At 41.3% G+C, this 22,011-nt stretch overlaps 1 protein-coding gene across 1 annotated transcript in view; it reads left to right on the top strand.

Annotated features, from left to right (window-relative positions):
• LOC128760955 (R-spondin-4-like) overlaps positions 1–22,011 on the top strand; it is a 38,180-nt gene that overhangs the window by 9,248 nt on the left and 6,921 nt on the right. Inside the window, exons 2-4 of the mRNA XM_053868750.1 lie at positions 2,620–2,808; positions 5,336–5,473; positions 8,635–8,832. Coding sequence (XP_053724725.1) covers positions 2,620–2,808; positions 5,336–5,473; positions 8,635–8,832 — 525 coding nt within the window. The remainder of the gene's footprint in view (positions 1–2,619; positions 2,809–5,335; positions 5,474–8,634; positions 8,833–22,011) is intronic.

Raw genomic sequence — 22,011 nt, 5'->3', positions numbered from 1 at the left:
ACAATTCTATCGAGAATATGTCATGTGACACGGAAGGCCACTCTGAGTTCACGCAGAAACATGTGACTCAGGTGGATTTTACAAAGAAGAAAATTTTGTTTTCAAGTTTTGGTTCAATTCAGTTTTCCTTCATTTTCATTCATAACATGGGCATGCGGTTGACTCATCGGCTCAGTTTTCAAATGCGGGCGAATTATGAGTACGACAACTTGCTCTCGTCTTCTGCTGCAGACACTAAAACTTTTACTGAGTTAAAAAAAAAAAAACATCTTTGTGGCATCAAATGACAACAACATGTTGCCTGACTGCGTCTAAACAACTTTGCCTGCGATCCCTCCACCACTCCCAGAATGCCTACCTTCAGTTGGTTTTAAAGCCCACAGCTGCTTTTGAATAACAATTGTTTCGATGATGGTTTGACCTTGTGTTATTTACTTGTGCAGTCAATTTATCTGGAGCTTTAAGCCACAACGATGCGTTTAATTTTGTTAATGACTCATTGGTTTGATTAAGGCCGGGAGGATTGAAGCAACAAAGGAAGGAAGAAAGGGAGTAACATGGGTAGAGAGGAAGCAGAGGTGAAGGATGTGAGGCAGCAATGGAGAAAAGAAGGAGAGGCAAAAGGAGGGAAGGGTGGAAGAAAGTTAGACAAAATGGTGGGAAAGTAAAGATGGAAGAAAGAAAGGAAGAGAGGATGACACAGCTATCTACCTTATCTAACATCCCATAGATTTCATGATAATATTTGTGTTTTCAACTTAAGTCATAACAAGAATCTGGGGATCTCCAACAAATAGAGTTTAAAAAAAGATGCTTCAGAGATGCTTCATCCTCTCTCAAGCGATAAATTTCTCTCTGCTGGAGTGTCATGAGAAGACTCTTGTTTTTATAAACCATAATCTGTTCTGCCGGGCAGGTGTCTGAGGTCTTAGGTACCATGATGAATAACTTTCACACCCAGGATCTGGCAAAGACCAGGGTCCAACAACGAGGATCTGAACTCCAGTGACAGGGATAAATGGTGAAGGTTACTTCATTGAAAAGGACCCAACCTTCTTGAATTACAAATGTCACAAACAACTCAAACCTTGTATTTATTAAACTTGTATTGCCATTTTATCAAGACATCAAGGTAACCAACACCAGTTTATCTCCTCCTCACATAAGTGAGAGAAGTCCCTTTCTCATTCTGGTTTGTGGCCAACCTCCTCTCTTTTTTTGGCTTCCACTGACGCACATTGTAGTCCGAGCATTTCATGGATCCATCTTGGATTTCTCAGGTTCCAGTCCTTCATTTCAAAATATGTCAAGTTCCCGACTTGGAACCAAAACTGAGTGCGTTTTGCCATTGTGGAACCGGCGCTTGAAGAAAAGCCTTATCGTCGTGCCAGGTATTTCAGACCTCTGAATAAGAATCGTTTTTACAGCCATGTCAAGTGCCAATAGCCAAAGGTCCAAACGCTGATAATGTGCTTCTGACTTGTCTGTAGGTCTTTATTTATTTTCTTTTTTTAAGTTGTTGACCAAAGAGACCCAGAGACCACCAAAATGCATAGGAGGACCTGGTGCTCACGGATCTCATTGTAGCAAACAACGGTTCACAACTGTACGCAAAGTTCATGACCCATGTTTTCATGGCAGCTCAACTTTTGAACACCAAAAATCTCGCTACTCTGCAACTTACAGTAACATGAACAATATCAAAACAGGGATTAAGTGGTTTTCAGAGTCTGGCAGAAACTGAGGAACAAGAACACGCACCATCACACACAAGTTCGCCAAAAGCTTTCTACCAGGCTCAGACTACTTTGATTTCTTTCTACCTCCGTGGCAGATTCCCTCTGTCTTTCCATCCCTCCCAATTTAATTCCAGCCATCTTTCCATCCCACCTTGCCTGTGTTTCCATAACCCCCCTTGATCCCTTACGGATTGAAAGCATTCCTGCGTCGTCCAGTGTGTAGTTGGGAGCCGACATCGCTGTTATTATAGAATAAGACTCAGTTTGGCTCAGACACAATCCTGACTGTCATGTGCCAAAGACAAAAAAAGTATTTTTTATCAAATTTCATTGCTTTGACAAACACAACTAAACAATTATCAGGCAAAAGACTGGGGAAGAAATGTGAGTCAAAGCAGCAGTTCTAAATTATTCTTAATCATGTATGTTGCTGGAATTATTAATGTGTGCTGTGAGTTCCATAGCTGCACAAATTCAAGTACAAGGGGTTGAGTTCATTTCTGAACTAGTTGCTGCTCTCCAGGAGGTTCAGAACACTGGACTAATGAGAATGCTTCTGTTAAGATTAAAAGACTCAGAAATCCCACGTGATGAAAAGACATGGCAATAATGGCAACAGTGTCCACCCAAAAACATGTAACAGATAGTCTTGCTCACTTTCTTGGTCAATAAAAATGGGCAGCAATATATTGTGGTGATGAAAGCTAACTGTGTGACCGCGCAGATTTATGTCTTCCTGCAAAGCGTACCTGCTGCTCTGCGTTTGAAGCTCAGTTGTGGACTTCAAAATGAGGACCAGAGATTCTTCGGCCATTTCTTACTCGTGTTTGTCTGCTTTTGTTTTAGGCCTAATCCAGACGCTGTTCTTCTGTCTCCACAGCTCACAGGGACGTTTCTGAGGATTGCCGAAGTTGTCTGGAGTGCTCGCATGACAACGGCTGCGTTCGATGCCCCGATCGTCTTTTCCTGTTCCTGCAGCGTGATGGGATGTCCCACCACGGAATATGTCTTCACGCGTGTCCTACAGGACACTACGGACAGCGAGGGAAGGACATCAACCGCTGCATGAGTAAGAGTTCACCTGGTTAGAAACATTTCAGTTTAGCTCAACGAATAAACCTCCACCACTGACTTGAGCTGCCATTAATTCACTCTTGCTGAAGAAATACTGAGCAAAAGCAGAAAGAGAAATCCTGGTTCCTGAGCTCACATTTGGAACAACTTAAAGTTGTCCATTCCAGCAAGTGTCGACAACACATTGATCCAGAATCTTCATCATAACACAAATTCTGAACCAGAGAAACAACCACACATATTCAAATTTCTACTGGTGACATATTGCTATAAAATTCCACAACAGTGACACAAAATTATGAAAGCCAATTCATATTAGTGCATTCATCATCTTTACTATTCCTGCTGAAACAAGTGTAATTTCCCCACTGTGGAATAATAATGAAATAAAGGATATCTCAACTGCTGTAGTTATTTCTTAGAAGCTATGTTGCAGTGTGTTGAGTGACTGATGGACTGGACGACAGTTGAGCCACATCTTTTATGGATGGTTTCTGTTTGCAAGCCATCAGAAATGAATGACGAACGAAGAATGATCAACTATAGGTGGGGTATAGCTGGGTTGGTTCACCACTGTAATGTTTGAATTCAAATTTTAGGGCTTTCTTACTTTGTGTCACGGTGTAACAGTGGTCAGTGCATATTCTCAAGGAACATTAGGTGGCTGGTTTCCTTCCAGAATAAGTCCGCTAAATGCAATGCATTTTACCATGAGCCAGTTTGAAATATCACACTTAATAACAGGGCCACGTTGTGTGTTTTTAACAACCAAATCCCAAAATTACGTAATAAAACATATCAACACTCACATGAAAGAGACCACTAAAGCAACATGTATGACAGCTTGTTGTTGCGGAAGCGCAGGAGGGGTCGCAGAGACTTTATTTTTTCTTAAGAATTTGATGATGTGAAAAAGGGATAAAGGGATGCTGCTTGAGCACCACCAGGCATCAATATGTGCACGTCTCTGCTCTTCAAAGTATCTCTACAGAATCTTCATCATTCATCTTCAGAATTTCACCCATAAAACAAACCTGTCTTCGTCCTTTACTGACTTGTGACCAACACTCTCAACTTCCCAGTGCTTCTTATAACGTAAACAGAAAAGCTGAGTCACAGAGCTAAATCAAAATACAATTCTTGGCTAAACCCGTGAATCAGTGGTGCATGACACCCTGAGGTACCCAGTCAAGTGCCTTTCGAACAATAGCATCCAAGTTATAAGGAAAGGGGTCACAAGTGTTCTAGCGTTAAATACATTCAAAACCTTCTCTGAATGATAGAGGAGCAGTTAGAATAAATGAAATATTCGAAAGAAATAGTCAACATCTTTTGCTTATCCTTTTTTTTCTCCTGAACGTGCTCCCCGTCTGTCATGTCTGACATGCTTGTAATTTGCGTGACGATATGACGTGCACAAGTAAGCGGTGGAGCTAGCTGGCGGCCGCAAAGCTGAAACCTTTCAGCATAACAGGTTGCAGAGCTGCAGCGGCTACATTTAAAACACAGAACTAAATAAAGCTGAGTTAGCACTTTATATCCCTGTAGGTCTCAATATCCATATTATCATTAGATCGATATAGCCGCGTGTCAGGAAACACTGGAAATCCTTTTTTTTTCAGCAAGCTCTGTCCATGCACTTCTCCAGGCAGTTTTCCATGCAGCAAAACACAGAATACCGCTTCAGTCTACGGTAACTGATGGCTGAACAGCTAATGAATATATATCTCTTAAAATCTGTGTATTTGCAGTCATGACTAAAGAAGCATCACTGAATCACTACATTAACTTCTTCATGGTATTTTCAACAACATACTGTCTCAATTCATGATGACATTAATGATGAAGTCACGATTGCCATTCTTGGAACGTTCTTTTTAGACATTTATGTTCAGGTGAAGCCACAGTAAATGAGCTAGCCTAGTGCTCACATGTTAGCATGCCTTCTGCACACCTCCTGCCTTCAGTCTGCGACCCACTTACATTTCTCACATTTTCAGCTTTATTTAATTCGTTCCATTGTGTTTGTAAGGTTAGCTGAGTGGAAAGACTTGCTGAGCTGGTCAGTGTGAATACAAAGATTGTTACTCCCCGTTGCGGTGTGGTTTTGGAGTTTGTTGTGTTCACTGATTTATTATTGCGTGTAACACTGCAGGACCGAGTCAGTGTTTTTCTAATTAAAATATTTTGTTCTTGGAAAAAAGTTGCGTTGGAACCGTTTGAAATATGGTTATTGGTGTTTTCTTCAAATTTTTCTTCTCTCTTGGCAAAATTCCTTCGTATGGATTTTGAGTAATCCAGCTATCTGATAAATAAAATCCAGAAAAAGAAAGTAAGTACTTTGATTGAGACCATAAAAGTGTCCATGTCCATCAGGCTCAGGTCTGTCAGCTCGAACTGAATACCTGACTTCTCTCTCTGACGTCGTGATGTTGGAGGAAATAGATCTCCTAATTCTTCATGGTGCTTTTGGTTTGCTGACCGGTGTTTCTTATTTCACGTCTGGTTCACTGTATCTCCAGAGTGCCGCTCCATGTTCTGTGAGCAGTGCTTCAGTCGGGACTTCTGCACCAAGTGTAAACCAGGATTCCAGCTCTACAAAGGAAAATGCCTGCTCCACTGCCCGGGCGGGACATTCACCCACCAGAGTGACTGTTTCGGTAAGATTGATTGAGAAAGTTATTTAAGTAATGGGTTCACAGAATTCCCCCACTGAGGACCACCAACATCAAAGCAAACCCAACCTTGCATAACCACCCACATCCATCATAACCCTGTGTTTTTATAACGCATTAAATCCAATTATAGGTCTTAAAATCAAACTTGAGCGTGTGACAAACAAAGAAAAGAACAAGCTAGAAATCACAGCAACATCACCAGTGCTGGAAAACCACACACACAAAGGAGGAGGACCTGATGGAAGCCACAGGAGCACGCTGATTATCCAACAGGAGACAGGTGACCACACGAAACAGATGGACAGGACCAAAGAACACGAGCAGGAAACTTTGATATTCAGCAGAAGTACTGTATGACTGCCTGCCCGAAGATAAAAACCAGAACCCAAATTAAAAGCCGCATTCGAGATCTCAGTAGACCACAATAATAGTTATTGTCTGTTTTCCAAAAGACCAATAAAAGTATAGTAAAAGCTTAAACCACTTCATCTTTTCCAAATAGCTTAACGACAATAGCTGACTATTTTCTTGCATCAAGTCTTCCGGCGGCTCCAGGCAACAGTTTTAGCTCATAAACAGAGACATCTACTTGAAATAAGAAGGCTGTGTGATTCATACCAATGAATGGATAAAAAAAGTAGAAATCTACAGTTTCATACATAAAGCAAGTTACCTTTATCTCCTTGAGTTTTTAACTAGGAAAATGTTTGTGCCTCACCGGGATGCATCAGCTGAACACCAAATGAATCTGCAATACTGCAAAATCCCATCTGCTTGTTTCACTAGTGTTTACGTTGAGACCACGTAACCGGAGACAGAGTCGAGACAGAGACCTAGGCAAAGAGCGACACAGGCTTTGAGGGCCAGAGACCGAGTTGAGACCAAGACCAATGAGAGGCAGTGGGACCATGCCAAGACCGAGACCAAACTGAATACAGATGCAGAAATCTATTTGTATATATGTGTATGTGTATATATGTATATATATATGTTTGTATATAGACACAGCCACATGTATGTCTCGCAACAAAATGGACAGTGGTCATTTATTCAAAATAAATAAACAATAGAAATGCTAATTCTTTTTGGTCTTGGTCCTGACTCCCGTCTCGTCTGGGGCCCTTAAAGTCTTGGTGTGGGTCTCTCTATGCTCTGATCGTGGTCTCGTGTTGGTGAACACCAGTAGTCTCACATTCGACAGTGAAACGCTGCAGTGAGAATCAGAGACGTTGGACCAACTCCACCAAGAAAACCACATCTGCAAAAAGTAGAGAACCTGAGGTCACCAAACCAAAGACCCTCTACACCGTGGTGCACTAAAATTCATGATGAGAACCAGGGACAAAGTCCAGCCTCCTATCTGTAATCCATAAAGACAAATGATGTTTGACTGAAGTTTCATCATATTTGCTGATATCGTCAGTTGTTGCTTTCATTTTCCCGATGACTCAGTTTTCTGTTCCAAACTTCACTCTGCATCCATCTTCATGCATCTTCCCAGTGACGTCATCCCCAGCGTCGACCCTCCGCACCGCATGTAGCAGACGTTTCCCATTAAAAGCCTTTTCGTAATGTGTCTTCATATCTCGTTATGTTTCATCCATCCCCCAGTGTAAGTGAGATATATCGGTGAGCGATCTCATCGCTGCTTCAGAACTCCAGGTCTGCCGTCCACCTGCAACATCTGGAGCTACTGTTGCCTCTTGGCACGCTGACCACATCTGCTTTTCATGGTCATGCTGAGGTTGTCTGACTGCTGGTACACGCACCTCAAGCAACTCTGCAGAGTGTTCACTGGAAATATATTTGTTTCGTACCCCAAATCTGACAGAGATAATGCGGATTGCCCAGAAATGTTCGGTTTTCCATTCTGGATGTGGAAGCAGTCCCGAACGCTGATTTCTGAGGGTGACATCAGCGACGAAAGGGAAATGCCCTGTTCATTAAAACCTCAGCTGGAATCTATCTAACCTCATAACTGTTTGTTTGCCCGAAGTAAACATTAGTCTTTACAAACTTTTACAAGTTCGTGGTTAGGGTTTACAGTTTAGCACCAGGGACTTTATCTTGCTGCAGACGCTCTGAAGCCATTTATCCATCGGCGCTCATAGTTCTCATATTTGACTTCATGTCATCCGACATCTTGATCCCCAGAAGTCAAATAAGTAAAGTGCTTTCACCTAAAAATGCCTTGAGTGTTTTTCTTCTCTTTGTCCTTGAAAGGCTTACATTAGGATTCTCCAAGTGTTTCCACCATAAAATGTCAGATGGTTCAAACTATAGAGCCTCGGTTTGCAGACTTCTTTTATGTGATCTTGATGTTGGCTAATCCCAGATCCCTTTATTTGTCCAAATGGACCCAGATATTGTCCTGTTTCTTGCTACTTCACTTGACAACTGTATTTAATACAACTTTAACAGAGGACATGTGAACCTGGATATTACATCAGCACTTCAGCAACGATGTGACTGTCTAATTTAGGAAATGTTTTTGTTTAGAATTATTTCACCGGTCCGCTTATAGGAGTAGAGAACCACCCTGGCCAGGAAACCTCTGAGATAACTCAATTGTTACTGGCTAAGGAAACCAGATGAGTCACTGCTAAAACTGTTCCATGTTGCAGAGAGCAGACTTTATACAAGTGAGAGAGCAGCCACTTGACTTCAGGCAAATGCATTCAATACATCCAACTGCTCAGCTGTTGTTGGGTGACATCCGTATGGCTTTTGAGTCTTGAACCTGGGGGAGAGATGACAATTATGTTCCTGACTCATGGCGTCGCTGAGTCCAGAGCATCAAAGTGTGACCATGTTGCTTCAACACATAGAAGAGGAGAGTCACTTTTGCAATCCTGATTGTAGTGGAGGAATCAGAAACCAGAGGACAAAATGGAGACTATAATTAAAAAATGTTAACCATAGATAAATGAGACAGATGAGCGAATAAGACTAATGTGATGATGTTTATAATAGAGGCTCCACTATGAAAAGAGTTCTGTTCTTAAGAATTTCATCAGTTTATTGATATGTTTAATTCAGATCTCCAACTGACTCATACGTTTTTATTCTGTGGATCCCCTCTAGCGCAGGAGACCAATTCCCAACAATTTAAGTGAGTAATGAAATGCTTTCTCATTTTTCAGAAAACTGTCTCCTGGCTCCACTGGGCGAGTGGAGCGAATGGAGCACCTGTCAGCGTGACAGCCTCACTTGTGGGTTCAGGTGGGGGAAGCAAACCAGAACCAGGGGCCCTGGCCACTCCGTCAGGAGACTGGAAGGGTCTTACTGCCCATCCCAAAGCGAGACACAGCGATGCAGGATGAAGAAAAAATGTCCTTCAGGTGAGAGCACAACGTTCTGCGCTGGATTTCTGTTGTGTTCGTGAGACATTTGGTTCTGATTCCTCCCTTGTTTAACCAAAGAATATCATGTATAAATAATACAATTAGAACCGCATGTTTGTCTAGTCGCCTCATTGCAAGTAGGTCCCCGGTTCCAGTCCAATTTAGGGGTCACATACAGAGAGCAATCTGTGAGTCTAAACTCTGTTCAGGGCTTCTGCTGACCCTCACCCCGAAAACTCTGACAGAAAGATAGATTGTGTAGCTCTCTGATTCACAGACAATAATGTAAGAACTGATAAGGTGTGAGCATTACCACAATCAAAGTGAGTCAAAGTTTTAAAAACATCAGCGCTGTAAATATGAAGCGTCGTCAGATTAGTTTAGCTGGCATCATGACCTCTTTAGTGGCACAAAACTAGGGTACGTTTTTTTCCTTTCTGCAATTCTTCTTCACTCTCCTAGGCCACGCCTCCACAGCTTTGATGAGTTCACTTTACACTTAGCTCTCTACAATAAGGTCGCAGCTTCAGCTCGTTCCAACATGTTTCAGTTGGCATACACTGAAAATGGCTTGTGACCTACAAAGAGGGAACATTCATCCACAAAACAAAGAACAGAAGTGAAGTTGAGAAGTTCATTGCTGTTGCTGCCATTCACGACTCACCAAGCTCAGTGCATTGAGCGCCTCTGAAGGACGAGATGGATCCAGAGGTAGTGGCGTCTAAATCTACGTTTTGCCTTTAATACATTTCTACAGTAGCTTTAGGGCTACAAGACTGCCTCCATATTATATACATATTATATTACGTATTATATATGCGAGACAGGGTGAAGGTGACGAATGTGTTGCTAAGTCAGACGGTTTAACATTAGAACAGGTAATGTACCAACCATTTTACTGGGTTCTCAAGTTGCATTAAAAAAGTCAATCCTATTGGGTGGCCTGTGTAAGGTTGAGTGGAGATTCAAAGTGGTGGATTGAAGAGGTAGATTTGCAGCTTGTTATCTACTGCTGACTATGAGTTTTGTCAGATCCTTAGCTTGGTGAGTCTGATATTGCCAGCAACTGCAATAAGTTTCTCTTTCATTTAGCTTTTTTCTTGTGTAAAATCTGGATTCAGATTGGTTTACGTGTTACGAGACTGAAGTTTGTTTTTTTTTAATTTGTGAATATGATGTCGCCTGAGACATGTTGCCAGAAATCAACAGACGCTGCAAACTTGTTGCTCCTAACTTGAAGCATTCTCCGTTGCCATATTGTAGCAACAGTTTATCACAAGCAATAGCACTTCTCCATTTAGTACATACTCACTTAACATGTAAAGCCGTCGCTTTAAACTCACACAGTACGTCGCATTTGTTGAGGCCTACCTTGTCTGTTGCACTGCATCTCAATGTCAAACCCTGTCAACAGTCTGAGCAACTCAGGTGCACTTTTAAGGCCAGCTTACATTTTTCTTTTTAAAATCAACTACCCTACGTGTTGTAATTTATTGAGCGAAACTTATTGCAGTTATTTTGGATAGAAAATGTCAGGTTTTGCAAATGCAAAATACTGTAGAATTATAATAGAATTAAAAATAGAATTCCTAAATTCTAAAGCCAAACCAAACCAAAGCACTAGCTTGAAATTAAATTTACTTGTTGTTACTCAACGTTTCCAAAGTGTTGCTCCCTCCCTGCCAATGAAGTTTGGCGCCTCAAGTGATACGCCCAATTTAAACCAAAGAACATCCTTCTGGAAGCATCCGAAGCTCTGACCTGTTTCTGTACATCTACAGAAAGAAAGTTTGTTTTAGTTTGAAAAGGGGAACAGAAACACAAGAGTGTCGGCCTATCACACTGCTGAATAAGGCATTTTCTCTCTTTGCGTTGGCTTCTTCACCAGGCGATACCATCTAAAAACATCACACCTCCTCATCTCCACCCACAGAATAGTAAACCCCTCTGCTGATGGGCGCCTTCTCATTTATGAGCTGGCAGAGACATGAGTAATCGGCTAATGCTGGTCATGTGTTCCGCGTTTGAGTTCACCTGAAAGCACAAGTCATCAGGCACAGAACAATATTGTGAGAGCTTGCTGTTACAGGCTGTCAGTGGTGATTAAAATTGTAAGTCTGAGAAGAGCAGCAGGGTTTTTGAGAGGACGATCCAGGACACTGTCTGGCACTTAACTGACATTGAAGATGAGCAGAGATTCCACAGTGGTTTCTGTCCCACAACTAATTGTTCCACTTCCTGGTGAACAGCAAGACAGAGGAGCTTCTTCAACAGACTGCAGGAGGGCTTTTGTTCTGCATTTCAAACTGCTACAGATGTGGTTTTACATGTCCTTTTCCAACCTATGTAAACTCACTCACCATGTCATATTCTATCACAGTCTAGACTGAAATCTTTCCCCATCTGTAAGGGTGCAGTTGGAAGAGGATAGCAACCAACTGAAGGACCACAAAATCTGTCACATTTGGATCATGATGAGCAATAATAATGTGTCTGATATGTCAACACATGTCAAAAGACTTTCATGACATTTACATTTAGGTCTTTGCTAATAACACCATTGTCACTAGTTAGCATGTTAGTTTGCATTTCCTCAAAAATACAGAGTAGCAAACAAACAGGAGATTGTTTTTGTGCTTTTCATTACCTTAAAAGTACTTTACAACAATATATGCTTAGAATAAATAAATCCTTTTATTTTAGAATTTTGACACTCTTATTAAGTGTCAGCCATGTTTGGTCAAGTATCAGTGGAAATGTCTGCTCAGGTGGATTCCTCAAAAAAAAAAAAAAAAAAACTCTTGCTTTAGCATGAACAAAATGAATGTTACCAGATGGACTTTGTTTGTGACAAAGAGTGCCGTCCCTAGGGATCATGATGACATTAAATATGATGACAGTACCTGATAAAGATCTGCAGTCTGGCTCTAGTTGTGCACGCCGAGTTTTTGTCTGTGACAATTTTCCTTAAAGAATTTTAATCACAAACCATGAAAAACTTGGGTTTTCTTTTGTTCTTCTTTTGTTCTGACTTTTTGTTGTTGCTGTTAGGATATTCAAATTATTGTATCATTTTAATTATGATTTCATCATCAAATAAGCTCTACCTTTCACATTCAGTCATTTTGTTATTATGATAATTATTATTGTGATTATTATTAGTAGTAGAAGGCTGCATTTTTAATAATGTTTTTAATATTATTTTAAAATGAAATAGCAGAGCAGGAAATGAACTAGTGAATTTCTGGCCCAGGAATAATGTGTTAAGGACCACAGGGTGGTTTAGCTTAAAACTCCCTCATACAGGCAAATCATTTTGTTTTTACTCCTTTGTTCACTAAATCCATTGGCTTTAAAGTGAAGCTGTCTAGCATTGTGTGTTTCTCTGGTTGGGTGAGTCGATGGTGAACTCACTGGCAGGAACATCAATTGGGACAGATATTCAAGATAATCTAATTCAGATTTAAGTTGTTTCCACCTAAAACGTCAACAGTAATTTCTTCGCTCGTCCATTAGGGCGGTGTTTTAGGAGACCGTGCATGCCTGTGTGTTTCCCACAATGAAAGTAATCTGAAGTAATTTTCATTATCATAGTCAGATCATATGTCCAGTGGGCATTAGCAAGAGGAAGAAATGTGATCTGGGCGCACAGTCTGTGATGCTAATAGGGCACATGTGGGATCAAAAATTCTGATGTGGTGTCTCCCATTGAATCCTCCTTTGGAGTCTATCAGATGCTGATAGTTTAATTCCCGCACTTGTGTATTCCTATTGTTTTTTAATAATGAGAAAAGACGTGTGTCGTATCACACCAGTCGTTTTTGTCTGTAGCTTCAGTCCTTTGGGTTTGTTTTGTGCTCTAACGCCAAATGGGCCGAATCAAATACAGACGCTTGCAGTAAAAAGGGAAAAAAAAAAAAAAAACTTTTTGCAACACATCTTCAGTTGAAATGTGCCAACATCATCTGCCTTGAAGGTTGTAAGTCAAATTAAGTGGTTGGTAAAAGTAAATTCCATAAATGCAGAGAATTTGAGGTGAAAAGTTCCAACATTGATCCCACCGTTTCAGTTGCAGACTGAAGTGCGTGCTCGTGTATACAATCAAGTTAAAGACTTGAGAGTGTGGCAATCTCAGAGATCTGCGTACGATGGAACACAAATTCACTCTGTGGTGACAAAAAAGTCACTCTGACGGTTCACACTTATTCCCTCCATCACTGATGCGTCACACATTCCAACCTCAGATCCAGCAGCTGCAGAACGCCTGCTGAGCGCTAATGAAAGAAATGTCAAACGCAATGTCCAATGTAAAACAGCTTCTATGAAAACAATGTTTGATTTGAACTTGTTCGAGCCCAGTAAGTGAATCAACCTTCTCCATCTACCACTGTCTCACTCAGGTTCCTCTTTAGTTGTCTTCTCCTATTTCAGATTAAGCATAAAATATTCGCCATCCTTCATGCAGCTTCACATAAGACAACACTTTTTTAGAAACTACGCGTGATTTGGTCACACTCATGCTACTTGTGTCATTGTGGTTTCCACCAACAAAAACGACTTCCCCCAGTCTGTCAAGTTGCAATTAAAAGGTCAGTCAGTCTGTTGGAGCCGGTGTTAATGCAGAGTCATAATGGTGGATTGAAGAGGCAGAATTGCAGCTAGTTATAGACTGAGGTACATGAAAAGCCAATAAACACATTGGACCCGGACAGCAGTCAACTAAGGGCCACTTTTAAGGTCAGCTTAACTGACATTGCAGTTATGTTGGATAGAAGAGTTAATCAAAACCATGTGTGCAAATGCAAAATACTGTGGAATTCCCAAATTCTAAACCATTGAATCCAAACGCCATCGAGAAAAAGAACCAGCTTGAAATGAAATGTACTTGTTTACCACTGAATATTGATAAACAAGTGGTTCTCTTATTTAGAAATTAGCATGTAACTATTTTTTAAAGTGTGGAAAAACATTGCCGAACAGAGCAAATATTTGGTCAGCCACGAAAATCCCCAGACATAAATAGAAAAGTTTGGGTGGATAAAACTTTTATGTAAATTCTGGAAAGACATGCAAAATAAATTTGTGGAATTTGTTGTCCTGTCTGACAACTGGCTTCACTCAGGCTGGTGCAGCAGGATTCAGTGGACGTGAATATGAGACAGTGAAAAAGCTAACCCTTGCTAAAGTTAACGTCAATGTTGAGCTAGTCCAACATCAAGGGGGAAATTCAAGGAGAAATATACACCTGAATTGTGATATGATGATTGAATTTAAGGAGCTCAAGGGGAAATACATGGCTGGATGAGGGTTAGAAAAATTAGGAGCCTAACCTAGCTACATAGGGTGAGAGGCACCCTGGACAGGAGACAAACAGCCACTGACTAACACATATAAAGCAGTTAGAGTCATAAATTAAGCAGAGGAAGCATACGATTAGCTCCACATAAAATAGACCCAGGTCTGCTTGAAACCAGTGACCTTCTTGCAGTGAGGGTGCAGCACTAAATATTTTCATTTTGACACGAACAATTGCTCAAGAACATTTCGACATTTGCTGCGTATTAATTTTTTGGCTTCAAACGTGTGATGTAGATGATGATGACATTTCTTTGGCTGTGACCTGCCAAACTTCAATCCGATTTGGAGTTCAATTGAGTATTTCTCGGCTTCATTACTCATGAATATTCAGAGCGTTTGATGTAAATCTACTGTTGAGAACTACAGCTCGTGCTGGGAGAGTAGCCGATTCTTCTGTGATTCTCTGCCATCAGGAAGATTCCGCCGAGTAAAAAAGAAGAGCCGTTAGTTTTAGGGGTCGGTTTCTGGTCCCGTTGCTTCAAGTGGAAAGATAAAGTGTTAACTGATTGTAACTTATTCCTCTTACACACCCCTGAGACTTTGGAGAAAAAAAAATAAATGAAGAGTTTGCTTTTGTCAGACACTTAGTCACAGGAATTACATTTAAAAGCTGAGCATGGCTGTCAATGAAGTCTGCATGATCAACTACATAGATAGGAGACCAGAACTGTTCTTGTTTCTCCAAAGTAAAACCGTTTTTATTAAATTGACTTGTACACTTTTGAGACAGGGAAACCTTTTGATTGGCATGGGAGGAGAAAGCCTAGTGATTGAGCCGGAGGATGGGAGCGACGGAAAGAGTAAGGACAGGATGTTACGGGTGAAAAGGGAGAAGATCAAAAAGGCGAAGCTGGTTATTCTAATAGATGTGAAGAAGGAGCGTGATTTTTATTACAGTAAAGTAAAAAGAAGAGAAGAGAAGAATAAATAACAAAGAGGTTATAAACCAAAACAGCAGACGAAATGAGTAAATTTCAAATATTAGGAAGGACAACGTTAACTTTGAAGATTTTCCATCACAGATTGCTGGGCGATCTGACCCCTTCCACCCACACCTCTGGTCACCCTGCATCAATATTTGGGTCTCTAAATTTCTGCATAGCAGCCATGTGCCATATCTTCAACCATGGATGTTATTTTCCCTTTGTGAACAGCTTAATGCTGTTCCGTATTGTTTGTGCATTTGTGTCTGCCGATGACAAATATAAATGTAATGGAGGATATTTGCATGGCCTGTGACATCAGCAGAAAAACTTATATTTGCATGTATTTTGGGGTCCAACTGACTTGCAACACCACCAGTACCAGTCACTCCAGCCCTCTTCATGTTATTCACCACATTAACCTCATTGGTTGTCAACATCACCCACTGTCAGAGTCATGAGTTCAGTGTGGTATCATGGATACAATGAGGCTTATCACTATTCCAGGTCACGTTGCTATTCCGTGTTTGGCACTTTACGGAGTAAAGTACATAATGTCGATGCCAAGTCTTTTCTCCACGAGCACACCAACGCTGGCCTCAAACTCCAGCCATCATGACCGCGACACACTGGATGACAACGACTGACACACCCAAACGTTCAGATGTTTGAGTTTGGTACCAGAACACGTGTTAGTCGTTACTGCAAGAGCTTATTAAATTGTATTTATGGTGGTGATAATCTCTGCTATCCAGACTGGGCTGAAAAACTGAACATATTTGGGACATAATGGATTTCTCCCAATTAAGAAATGAAAGAGACTGCATCTCTGGTGTTTTGTGATCCGATACATGCAGAATATGGTTCTGACTCCAGTCCAAGCAACGTCATCTGTCTTGTGTCTGTGTTACTACTGTGATGGGACTGTCCTGCCAAACTCCCACTCCTTGTCATTATTAGACTTTTCTGCTCGCCGTTTATTGTTTTCTGAACATGTAAAGTGGAAACGAATGGTTGATGAAAGACCTTAGAGATGAGGTTGGGCTCTTTTCAGCTTGTTCCAGTCCGGACCATCTGTCCATAAACCCTAAGCATGATAAAGTAACCAGGAGGAACCTTTATAGGACTCATGAACCAACCCTGCCATTCACTCTGAACAAATCTAGAAATCTTGTTTGTGAATCGCAGACGAGAGATTTTGTTGGCGCAGCAGGTCATGGTGAGTTCAGCTTGTCGCAGTGGGGAGCCGATGATGTTACCATTTAGTGAGTATCATTAATATCACTCAGGATCGTGTTCTCTCTGATTTGTTTGCTGTGTTGACAGCGTAATTTCAGACAAGATATGATCATAATCGCAATGATAAGTAGTTGAGTGTTTATTTGTGGCAGAGTTATGAAGATTAAGTACAAAAAAGAGATTGGTTGGTGCAGTTTTTCCTGAGATTGTTGTCCTTCACTGACATTAGACACGTCATTCTTTCATTCATTTTCAACCTCTTGTTACCTTATGGGGCAGAGGAGAGAACAGGAGGCCAGCCTGTTACATCATCATCAAAATATCATCACGCATCTGGAGAGACTCATGACTTATTTAAAGGAAATGAAACCAATCCTGAACCTGAGTGTCTTGTATTTAAAATACATGAAACTAGTTTTTATATGAGTAAAAACGCATTTGGACCCAAAACTGGAGGAGCACAGACATAGAGGCACACAGCTGCATGTAAACACTCAGCTAATGCTACGTTTAAATGTAGCTTTGGAGTTCTCTATGAACCTCTGCATGTTTCTGGACAATGAGAGGAAATCAGAGTGCCCAGAGTAAAACCACACGCGCACGGGGAAAGCATATGAAACCCACCCAGAAAGGAGCCACTCCACACTACTGAGGAACTCGCGAGTACTCAATGGGTTCAGTTTTCTGACACCATCATCTGACACCAATATGGAATTTCTTTCTTATGTGGTTTCACACTTCTATATTTTTAACGGCTGAGCTTGAGTTTTACGAGTGCTCCAGCATAAACCTTCTCCCAATGATTCGGCCGAGTGGCGCTTAGTTGATTAGTTTCTTAGATTTCTCCCACGGCTGACACAACTGAGAGATTATTTTTTGGGTGACATTAACAAGCAACACTTTCTGGAGCGGGTCCATTGCGGGTGAATGGAGACCACGTGTGAATTACACTGTTTTTTGCTGGATTTTTTTTTTGTCTTTTGAGACAGAGGAGTGCGTGATGATATCCAGACCCATTTTTTAGGGGACGTAGGCTCAGTTTCTGATCTGGAAAAGTCAGGACAACCACAGATTGCAGATCATTTGAATACAAACGCACAAACAAAATACATCCTGAGGCTTCGCAGTGGATGGTTGTGTTGTCAGTGTCAGACTCCCATGTCAGTGGTGCTGAAGCTGGCCCAACTTTCGCTTTGATGTCTGCTATTAGCCTCGCGCTCCAGACGAAGCAAATAAACAGTATATTCACATATATTCAGACTGGAATATTCATGAGCAATTTACTTTTCACTAACTACAATGGATGGATTAATTTGTGTCTCATGTGACACAGCACTAACTCTGTTCAAAAGACGGGCTGGAGGAGGTTTCCAGGACGACGGATGCTTGAGCATCCAACCTAGGATAAGCAAGAATAATTGCTGGGTGGATTAATATATATTATTATGGTTATACACCTCAAATTTCTATTCCATTTTTCACCATAGTCAGTTTAATGAAATCTGATTGGGTGCTGCTTACTGGAAATGGGGTTCAAATTTATATGGACAACAAAATAATTGATTGGTTCTTCTCTTTAAACACAGTCTGCTTTCTCTGCCGTTACTTGACCATCAGGTCAGTGTGAAGTTAAAAACAGGGGGCTCCATATTAAGCACCGCACAAGAAAATCCACTTCTTATTAAAACTGTGTAAGAAGACAACTTTCATCCAAGAGGGGGAAACTGACTTCTGAGCTGAGACCAGGGAGTTGGCCAGCGTTTCATTTTGCTGTTCTGTGTCAATACTTTTGGCTTCAGTTTCATTCCCTATCTGTTACATTTGAATGGCTTTGTCTTTTAATAGGCTTATCTTATCTGAACCAACATCAGCGGTCCAGTTGGTCTTCAAGGCAAGTTGTGTGAGAAACAAACCACAGTTCGGGGTTGCTTTTGTTGGAAGCAGCTGTAAATCAAGCACCACATTAACATTAAAGTAATTGTTCATTATGAAGTCCAGAATCAAATAATTGCTTTTCAGTCCGACAGAAGCAGGCCAAATCAAACCTTGTGTTTGTGGTTAAGTTTTCACTTGTGAAGATAACAAGTGAAACTTGAATGCAAATTAAATGTCCCATGATGCAACACAAAGCCACAACAAGATACCTGGAAGGTTGCCAGAGCAAGACAGGCTCCTTCACCAGACCACATTGGTAGTGGTAAACCAAACCCAAAAGTCATCAACCTCAATTCACAAGTTCGTAAGTTCCTACTCTTGCCTCTGGGTTGCTGAGAACATGTTACAACTGCCAAAATAACTTCTCTCTGTAGGGTCTCTGGACTCTTACCAAGGACTGCATTGGTCTAGGTTCATTTTATTCATTTATTTATCTATTTGTTTTCTTGAAGAGGTATTGCGCACCTTGTCATTTGGTGGACGACTACAAATGATAAGTTCTGCTTATGTTGGGCAAAATGGGACTATCATTTTCCCTATTGAGGAACTTTTGGAGTCTCTGAACTGTTAAACAGAACTAGATTCTGAGATTTCAGATATTTGAAATGTTGACAAACTAGAATGACACTGTGAGCACATGCTACCATCCTTTCAGGTAAGCACAGGTCAAACACAGCACACTCCAAATTCATGGCTCTAACCGCCGCGCCACCGTGGTTGCTGTCTTGGCGGTATTCCACTCACACGTTTCTTGAAGTAGAAAGAACATCAACAGCACATTTTGCTCTGCTCCATGGTCATCAGAGGTAGAGATCTCTTTCTAGGCCTCCATTATTCACAGCCCCTCTAGTAGAGTGGTCCACTAACTCTCATCCACTCAAAGCACTGAACAGCAAAACACTATTTGCATTACACATTCATACATGCATTTCAATTCCAAGTCTACCTTTTTCACTTAGCCTAACAGAGATACTTAATATGTGTTCAAATATTATTTTCAAGTGGCTGTCAGGAAGCCCAGACAGGGCTTGTCCAGCAGCGAGGGGATCACTATGGACTTTACATTCTAATACAACACAGACAGCGAGGACTGAAGTACATTTACACAAGACTCATGTGTATTATGTTAACTCTCAGCCAATCCCTACGCAGACATGGCCTCAGGGATCGATGCTCCAGACAACAGGTACTCATTAGGGAACAAGGCTCCGGCCGCACACTCTCCTCCCTCCACCCTGCTGGTGGTTCTGTGATTCACCATTGCGGGTGGAGACGTCTTTCTAGCCGTACTGAAGGAATTTTCCTGTGGTTACCTCCAAGTGTGACTGATTCAATTTGACTGGATTTCAGCTACATTCGAAGAGTACTTTATCGGATCATCGGGAATTGAGTTATGCCGTGAAGACCACCGTTGGTCTCTTTGTTTCGAAGTCAGCTCAAAATTCTGGTTCGAAGCACAACAACAAATCTGAGGCTGCCACAAGATTGTCGAGATTGATCTTCATCGGGTTTAGCGCTTCGACGTTGTGGGGCTTCAACTGCTGCAGGGCTGAGAGATTCCAAACACTAGTTGGGAAACAATACAGATCAACTGGACCACACAGGTCGGAATCTACTGCCTGTGCTCATCAGCAAATTTAAGGATTCTAGTTCCCAAACAGAGACAATTCCTGAACTCTGCATCAGTAAAACATAGTAGACATCCTTTCACACTTTTAACATATTGAGTGGTTGCCTGTCTATACACAGTGGTGGGGAAAAACAATTTCGGTACATTTTTTTTTCCATATATTCTACTGCGCTAATAGAAGAACTATTACATTTCTGGATCCGCACATATCAACACATCTGCATCAACACATGCAGGTCAGGTATTGGCAGCGGCGTCCTTTTCTGCACCCCCATTAGGGTTCACTGATCGCGTACAGACTCACAGGTAGCACTAACGCTACGTCCGGGCATCAGTTAGGGACCATCAACAAATTCTAAAATGGTCGAAAAATTAGTGAAATCTTCTATAAGGCAATGAAAAACAACCATTTTAGGAGAGAGAATTGTGAAAAGGTTTTTCATCACACAAGACAAAGGACTGACAGTTTGTATAATGATTTGGAGAATTGAATATGACTAAATGATCATTTATTCTCATGATTTGTAATATTTCCTCAATAGCATCTAGGAAATGTGTCCAGACTGGTCCATAGTTCAACTGTCAACTGTTAAGAGACATGAGATACAGCAGACAGACGACTCAATTTAACCCCTAAATAATGCTGGCAGAGCAGTCTGTCAGACACCAGAGGGTTCTACCAGAGACGTGAAATATTGCATTTCTCATCTCTACACTTGGTTAACTATCAAATTTAAACATTAACAAATGATGATGTTGATGAGACAAACTCCCACAAATAAGTTTCATCATAAAACAGTTTCAAGAGAGAAACACATAGAATAGAATCAAAATAGATTTATCATGATGATTGTTGCCGAAATGACAACATTTATCACGATAACTTTTTTTGTCCATATCCCCCATCCCTACTTTCTATGATCAAATTTCATGGGTGTCTGAACACATTTTTTCCACCAAACCTCCCACCCTGTGAGTGGAGCAATGGTCCAATCACATGCTCGTCTGATTTCAGAACTAGAGCATCATTTTCCCCTTCCATAAGAAAATCTGTTTTCGACTTCAGTACAGTTTATCCACAGAAACACTACATTTCCGCTCCGACAAACTTGATTGAGCTCAGCTGTTCAGGCCTCCACATTTATACAGTTGACCCGCTCAGCTACTGTCGACAGGAGATTGAAGAAGAAGCCAGAGAGAACCCACCCACTGTCCATCTCTGTCCCTCCACCAACAACTTGACACCTTTCAAATTGCATGCGGGTGGAACAGCATCTGTGTTCAAACACCTCCTGATGTTTTTGGATCATCAATACGCACTCTCATGATTTAATTTACATGCAAAGACATTTTTGTCAATCAAGTGTCATAAATAAGGATATTAAGTCGGCGTCCGCCAAGTGAAGCAATTGTTTTCAATTGCCTTTGCTTGACGGATTGCAAGTCATGGTTGCAGGTCTGAGGTTATTCACACTAACTTCCCATGTTTGTTTGACCCGGTTGTCCCCGCCCATCCCGGGGGCCCTGTGCTCAACATGTGAAGAGCTGAAGGATTTACGGGAAATTGGCATGCAAATTATTAAATGGGCATGTGATTGATGCCCAAGCTCGGCACGGACGTGTGAACTCCTGGACGAGTCCTGACAATGTTCAAATCCGAATTATGATGTTGACCTGACGGTGCTTTCACAAGTGCCATTGACTCACCAGCAACCAGAAAACTGCCACTCACGTTATGCCCTGGCAATGTGTGGCCCGGGGTCACATGAGGCCCTTAAACTGCATATTAACTGCCCTATTGAGGTCAGAGGGAACAACTCAATTACAATTTTTTTTTATATAAAAACAATCATTCTGTCAATGTATGATACTTTCAATTTGAGCTCTATTTTCACAATTTTTGACAAAATATTTTTCTTTCCAAAAGAAGTTACTCATGAGTTTAACTTAACAAATATTCACCTCCTTCACCTCACCTCACCTTCTTCTGCCGCTTATCCGGGGTCGGGTCGCGGAGGCAGCATTCGGAGCAAGGAAGCCCAAACTTCCCGGTCCGCACAAACCTCCTCCAGCTCCTCCCGGGGGATCCCG

This window comes from Synchiropus splendidus, chromosome 6 (assembly GCF_027744825.2).
Source record: "Synchiropus splendidus isolate RoL2022-P1 chromosome 6, RoL_Sspl_1.0, whole genome shotgun sequence".
In the NCBI taxonomy this organism is placed as follows: domain Eukaryota; kingdom Metazoa; phylum Chordata; class Actinopteri; order Syngnathiformes; family Callionymidae; genus Synchiropus; species Synchiropus splendidus.
The sequence above is the reverse complement of the archived record's forward strand: the minus strand, read 5'-3'. Positions and strand labels throughout refer to the sequence as shown.